Source organism: Beta vulgaris, chromosome 7, assembly GCF_026745355.1.
Source record: "Beta vulgaris subsp. vulgaris cultivar EL10 chromosome 7, EL10.2, whole genome shotgun sequence".
In the NCBI taxonomy this organism is placed as follows: domain Eukaryota; kingdom Viridiplantae; phylum Streptophyta; class Magnoliopsida; order Caryophyllales; family Amaranthaceae; genus Beta; species Beta vulgaris.
This window is the reverse complement of record NC_079208.1, coordinates 44655475-44663234: the sequence shown is the minus strand read 5'-3', so window position 1 is coordinate 44663234 and position 7760 is coordinate 44655475. Positions and strand designations below refer to the sequence as shown.

The window sequence follows — 7760 nt, the reverse complement described above, 5'->3', positions numbered from 1 at the left end:
AGGAAAATCATTATCCTAAAGAAATTTCTCCGTTTATATTCATGGACATGTTTGGGTGTGTTCGACGCAACTTTTGATGTAGCTTTGAACTTTTGAAAAATTATTTTAGTGTTTGATGAACTAGTTTTTGGAGATAGCTTTTAGCTATGAGTATCTTTTTCCAAAAGCTAAGATTATTAGTTTTGTCAAAAGCTATCATTTTTGTAAATTATTTATACATTAAAATTTTGCTAACACTTATTTTTACGACATTCAACATTAGATGATTAGTTTTACATCTGAAAGTTAAAAACTATTTTTGCCTAAAAAAAACTATTTGTACCTGAGTCCTGATAAAACTATATCAGATATAGGCAACTTTGCCTATATCACCAATATAAAATTGAAAAAGTAATGTTGTGAAAAGGCAGAAGTACAAAAATAATGTATTAAATTCAGAAAACATATTTAATTCAACTTTTTGAATGTGAGAAAGGGAATAGAAGGGGAATGGAAGGGAATGGGAAAAAGTGACATCCCTTCTCTCTCTCCTCTCCTACAATTGACCTGACAACAAACAGAAGCCATTCTCAAAACTTCTTACAGTTAACTTTATTTTTATTATGGAGAGAAATGAAAACTAAATTAATTAAGTGGGAAATTAAGTGTTGTTGAATTGTGGAAAAAGGCCTCGCCATTTTAGTTGTTTTGAAGATATTGTGGAAATTTGGAGAAGAAAATTGGGCTTTCATGGAGGTCGAGAGCTGGGAGAAGAATCAAAAATCAGATAATTCATAAATGAACAATGCAATACAAAAATCAGATAATTCAAAGATGAACAAAGCATGCGTGGAAAATGTTCACATGAACATTATTTCTATCAATTATGACAATACATGACAATGCAAAAACACAATATGTTGCAATGATGAACACCAGGCTATTTCTATCTATTAGTGTATAATCTTAATTTGTGTGACTTATCATCCAACAAAATCATATATATACTAACAAACCTTATAACAAGTATAAATTACCCAAAACAGATATTATATTGAACGTTAATGGAAAAACAATTACGCATTTCCTTTTCAATTTGAGTGATTGACTACTAATAACACTATTTTAATGTCACATTAATAAGTATTTTACGATGGGGTTTATTAAGAAAAAAGGCATGCGTGGAAAATGTTCACATGAACACCATTACTATCAATTTTGACAATACAAGACAATGCAGAAACACAATATGTTGCAGTTATGAACACCATTTCTATTTATGCCGCCTTCATTAGTTAACAAACCGATACTAATTACACTAAACATATGAATGATAAAACTTAATTATTGGTTGTCAGTTTTTTATACACCAAAACCATCATTTCTTCAAGATAAACAATATCTATTAGTGTATAATCTTAATTTGTGTGACTTATCATCCAATAAAATCATATATATACTAATAAACCTTATAACATGTATAAATTACCCAAAACGAATATTATATTGAACGTTAATGGAAATAAGTTTACGCATATTAATTCTTTTTTCACATCTAAATGATTGACTACTAATAACACTATTTTAATGTCACAATAATAAGTAATTTACGACGTGGTTTATTAAGAAAAAAGGCATGCGTGGAAAATGTTCACATGAACACAATTTCTATCAATTATGACAATACATGAAAATGCAGAAACACAATATGTTGCAATTATGAACACCATTTCTATCTATTAGTGTATAATCTTAATTTGTGTGACTTATCATCCAATAAAATCATATATATACTAATAAACCTTATAACAAGTATAAATTACCCAAAACGGATATTATATTGAACGTTAATGGAAAAAAATTATGCATTTCCTTTTTCAATCTGAGTGATTGACTACTAATAACACTATTTTAATGTCACATTAATAAGTATTTTACGATGATGTTTATTAAGAAAAAAGGCATTCGTGGAAAATGTTCACATGAACACCATTACTATCAATTTTGACAATACATGACAATGCAGAAACACAATATGTTGCAGTTATGAACACCATTTTTATTTACGACGCCTTCATTAGTTAACAAACCGATACTAATTACACTAACATATGAATGATAGAACCTAATTATTGGTTGTTAGTTTTTTATACACCAAAACCATCATTTCTTCAAGATAAACAATATCTATTAGTGTATAATCTTAATTTGTGTGACTTATCATCCAATAAAATCATATATATACTAATAAACCTTATAACATGTATAAATTACACAAAACGAATATTATATTGAACGTTAATGGAAATAAGTTTCCGCATATTAATTCTTTTTTCACATCTAAATGATTGACTACTAATAATACTATTTTAATATCACAATAATAAGTAATTTACGACGTGGTTTATTAAGAAAAAAGGCATGCGTGGAAAATGTTCACATGAACACAATTTCTATCAATTTTGACACTGCATGACATTGCAGAAACAAAATATGTTGCTTAGTTGGACATAATATTTTTGAACTTATAACGTAAATCCACCTTAACACCATTAGATATGTTGTTGACAATATAGCAGAAACGATAAACACAATATGATGCTTCATTTTATATACGAAATGATTAGTTCACATATTCATAAAACCATAATCATACAAAGTACTTAAAATTATCCATACAACCATTATAATGCTAAGTGAGGTACTTAAAATTACACTTGCATTAGATCGTTACAAAAGAAAGCAATTCGACTCGCAAAATACAACGAACATGTCATCCTCCACTACCCTTGACTTGCATTAAACTACCGGCTACAATTATGAACAAAAATTGTTAGAATTAAAATGTAGCTCATAAACTTAAAAGTAAAGACAATATGTAACTTAAATTAGATACAAGTAAAGACAATATCAGCTTCACAAATTCTGATATATATGATTCTTATTTATTTCTAGTGTGATTCTAAAGAGAATAAGTGTGATTTTTATTGGTTGTACGAAAACAAGGTTTTACTCAAAGTTAACACTTACCTGAGGTAGAAAATAGTCGCAAAGTTCTATAATACAAAGATGATAATTCTATTTGGTCCTCAAAGTTCCTGAAAGTTCTATAAATTTGCGGAAATTAACCAATTTTAAGAAGTAAAAAGTCAAATTTCAGAAGAAAAATCACCATCAAATAACTCGTATCAAATTTCATAGCATAAAACCCACTCAATTTGCTCTAACACCACCATAAAACCAGACACGAATTTTGGAAGTGTAGAGTCTAACACCACCACAAAACCCACTCAATTACAATGAAATTTAATAAAACGCTAGTTATAATACACGAAATTAAGACATGTTTAGAACTTTAAGACATGCAATTTTCATGAATTAAACCCAGGAAAACCCACGAAATTTCATGATGTAAACCCACGCAATTTTCAAGTAATTAAACATACCTTCAATTACGAAAAACACAGTTAAGCCTCTTTCCGGCGAATTTTCGGCGAATTCCGGCTTGAAACCTTCCGGTTCCGGTGGGGTTGGGGTGGGATGGATGGATGAGGTTGAGGATATTAATTTGAGGAGAGAGATAAAATTATTATTAAACTAACTTATGGAATGAGAGGGAATACCCCATTCCTATGCTTTTGCATTCCATCCTACTAAATCATTTGAAATGATAATATTGCCCCTGATATAGACAAAGTTGCCTGTATCTGATATAGTTTTATCAGGACTCATTTGTACCTTGATTATTGCAAATCAAGTAGCTTACTTTTTAAAAAATAAAAATAAAAATCTATGGGGAGAAGTTTTTCTTGGAGTACAAATGTGGCACGTGGCAGTCCTGTAAACTATGTATTCTTTGTCAAGTTTAATCAGAGGCCAGAGCCCATTGAAAAAAAAGAAGAGAGGCCATAAAAATTGTGTTGTAAATGTTTGTTTCATTTTGCGCATTAATAAGTACCACAAATCCACAATCCTTCATCTGACGAAAAACTGTGGTGAGAGAATAATATCTGAAGGATAAATGGCTGCCAAATTAATGCATGCGGTTCAGTATTCTGGCTATGGCGGTGGAGTTGATGCTTTAAAGGTTTTTTTTTGGTTTCTTATTGTTAATTTGTTATTATGTTAACTTGAAGGTAGTAACTAATTTTAAATTACATCTAGATTTGATTTTTACTTTGTAGATTGTTCTTCAATTCTCGATTGGTTTTTTTGTTGGTTTTTGTATGTGATTTCTGCTACGTGTGACATTAAAAATTGTAGAATGATAGATAGTATATCAAAGTACCAAACAGAACATATTGTTTATCTAAATTTTTTTTTTTGGAGAAATGGGTTATTATAATTTTTTCAAAAGATTATATAGTAGCAAGTATAATCATAGATTCATAGGTGAATGTTGGATAAAACTGAAAGGATGTATGGTTCAATCGAGAATAGATGTGTACTCCATATTATATTTTAAATGTTATAGTAGTAGATGATAATGATATCAGACTTTCAATTTTTCATATAGAACTTTTATGATTCTATGTACAACATTTATCATTTAGTATACAACATTTGTGGGTTGATGTACAACAAACTAACTGTATAAACAAAAGTTCATTTGAGAATTAGGAATTTCTCGTGAAACAGGTGCATATTGTTAGGTAATTCAGTGTGGGTTTCGAACTATATAAACCTGTCAACCGAGTTGTTTTTGTTGGTATGATTCAGAATTTCAGAGTTCAAAAAAAAAGATGATTATTGCTTATAAAGTTTATCCTTGTTTTACATATTACCCATCACAAGGTATGTTGAGTAGATTTTGCACAAAAGGGAATGAGAAATGTTTAAATCATATTGGTTCTGAAGATCTTTTGTTCAGAATATTTTTTTGATGAGCTTATTATCTGAGCTGATATCACATTGAGCTGATTATATGAAAGCCCAATGTATGAGCTGATTCTATGTATAATATCACATTGATGTTCTTATTTAAATATACTACTCTACGATTAAATGTTTCAGATGGTTGTGAATTAAGCAAAGCTAGGAATGAGAACTCTTGCAAATGTTTTGTGCACTTGTGTTAAAGAGCAAGGGAGGAAATGAGTTTGAGTAGTTCAATAGGAATATAAGGGTAGGAGGAATGATTCTCATTAGAGTTTTTAGGGATATTAAACAATTTTTACAGACTAGTTTAGGGAAACGCGACACGTTGACCTGTAGAGAGTGTCCGTGCATCATAGCACTTATAGCGTTGTTTTTCATAATATTTAGAAGGATTTTTTGACTTTAACCACCTTATGAAATCATGTTCTTCAAATAACCACCTCATATGTTCATTTTTTCAAATAGCCACCTTATATGACCTAAATCTAATTAATACTTACCAATTGATAGATTCCGTCAGGAAATCGTCCTAAAAAAGGATTTAAGAACGATTTCATCACCTCCACCTTTATTCACTAGAAAGTATATAAGTTTTAAACCCTTCTTTAAGAACAATTTCTTTTACGAAATATGTCAGTTGATATGTATTTACGGAGATTTAGGTCACATAAGATGGTTATTATAAAAAAAATAAACTTATAAGGTGGTTATTTTAATGTGATCTTAAAAGGTGGTAAAAAACAAAAAATCATATCTAGAATTTGACGAACATGGTTGTATGCTTGATGAAATTTTTGAGTAGATGAAAGAACATTAACATGAAGCAGGTGATTAACTTGAAACAGAATTGTTCTCTTGAAGTCTTCTTGAGGGTTTGTTGTCTATGTTGCAGCATGTTGAGGTTGCTGTTCCTGATCCAAAGGCTGATGAGGTATTGATTAAAATCGAGGCAGCAACTTTAAATCCGATTGATTGGAAGATCCAGACGGGCGTACTCCGGCCTTTCTTACCCCGCAAATTCCCAACTATACCAGGTTCCATTTACATTCTTCTTTCGAGACTTTACATAATGCATTTAATATTGACATGACTGTCAAATTTGTGAAAGTGATGTTGAGTTGCACTTTAAGTCATAACTGTTTTGTTGAGCATGATGTTGGGGATGAGTGGATGGCATTGCTACTACAAACCCTGAAGTTTGTGGTGCAATGCTCATCTCCAGCTGGTAGAGGTTCGCGCTGTCTTTGAACAAATGTGATTTGTGTTGGAGAGCTCAAGATTTGAACTGTACAATGCGGTGTATAGTACCACTGTATGAGTGTAATCTAAGTATTGATTTATAGTTTATTGTCATTATCATATAACCAAACTTCTGGAGGGTTGTGGGCCTCGTCGCTGCACCCATTTTCCTTAAGATCTTCTCAAATTATTGTGTAAATGCTTGAAAAATGCGTAGCACAATTGATTCAAGAAATAAATTATTCTTATTTTAGTTGAGACTGTCCGTAGCATGCATGATTATTGATAGCTGTGCATCTCTTTTTGTTGGTTCAGGTTCTGATGTTGCAGGTGAGGTTGTCCAGGCTGGATCTTCTGTAAAGAAGTTCAAAACTGGTGACAAGGTCGTGGCCATACTTAGTCATGCTGTAAGTTGCTTTGTTCCTGGCAAACCCTATCAGAATTCGTTTCTAACTCTTTTATGACGAGCATGTCAGAATTTATTTCTAACTTGTGTCTTTCATCTTCATGCTAATCCCGCATCACACACCTTGTGGGCAAAAAAAAAAAATGTGACTGATGGTTGATTGACTGACAGAATGGAGGTGCCCTGGCTGAATATGCTGTGGCAAAAGAAAACCTTACAGTTGCGAGACCACCAGAAGTAACAGCACCAGAAGGTGCAGCTCTCCCTGTTGCTGCCCTTACTGCTCACCAAGCTCTTACCCAGTCTGCAAGCATCAAGCTTGATGGAAGTGGTGAAACGAAGAACATATTGATCACGGCTGCATCTGGTGGTGTGGGACACTATGCTGTCCAGCTGGCGATGCTCGGAAACACGCATATAACAGCGACATGTGGGGCTCGCAACCTAGAATTTGTAAAGAGCTTGGGCGCCAACGAGGTTCTTGACTACAAGACTCCGGAGGGGGCTGCCTTGAAAAGCCCCTCGGGAAAGAAATATGACTATGTGATCCATTGTGCTATGGGCACCCCTTGGGCTACCTTTGAACCCAATTTGAGTGCTGCAGGTAAGGTGATAGACTTAACTCCCGGCCCAAGTGCAATAATGACATTTGCCATGAAGATGCTGACATTCTCCAAGAAGCAGCTCGTGCCTCTGCTTCTGATACCAAAAACAGAAAACTTTGAATATGTGGTAAATCTGGTGAAGGAAGGGAAGCTTAAAACAGTCGTAGACTCAAAACATCCTTTGAGTAAAGCTGAAGATGCTTGGAGTAAAATGATGAGTGGACATGCGACTGGAAAGATTATAATAGAGCCTTGAAGAAAAAATATGTATGCAGAAAATATATAACTTGCTTGAAGATTATAAATATATTGCAGTACATAATACTAATACATCTTCCTTACCTTTGGTTTTGGAAATCTTATTATGTTTTGTGCCTATCATTGTAAGGCCATCCTTTTTTTTTTTTGGTTGGTATATTTGTAAATTAAAATGTTTTAAAATTTATTGTTTTTATGTTTCTTGATATTCTAATAAGTAGTCGCGGATTCAAAAATAATATTTAGTAGATTCAAAAGTATTTTGATAAATTTTACTGGGGTTAAGTGGTCAAATTTTTAAGAACTAACTGAAAAATGCAAAATTTTGGAAAGAAAAATTTTGATTTTTCCATTTCCGATTTGGTTCAAACCCTTTGGTCTAACGTGGCTTTGAA

The 7760-nt window shown here is 32.2% G+C and overlaps 1 protein-coding gene across 1 annotated transcript; it reads left to right on the top strand.

Annotated features, from left to right (window-relative positions):
* Positions 1-3863: 3863 nt before the first annotated feature.
* LOC104908776 (quinone-oxidoreductase homolog, chloroplastic) lies at positions 3864-7483 on the top strand. Its single transcript, XM_010697927.4, has 4 exons — positions 3864-4066; positions 5750-5891; positions 6412-6503; positions 6674-7483. Exons 1-4 carry the CDS (start codon positions 4001-4003, stop codon positions 7361-7363), a joined length of 990 nt encoding a protein of 329 aa, XP_010696229.2. The 5' UTR covers positions 3864-4000; the 3' UTR covers positions 7364-7483.
* The last annotated feature ends 277 nt before the right edge of the window (positions 7484-7760 follow it).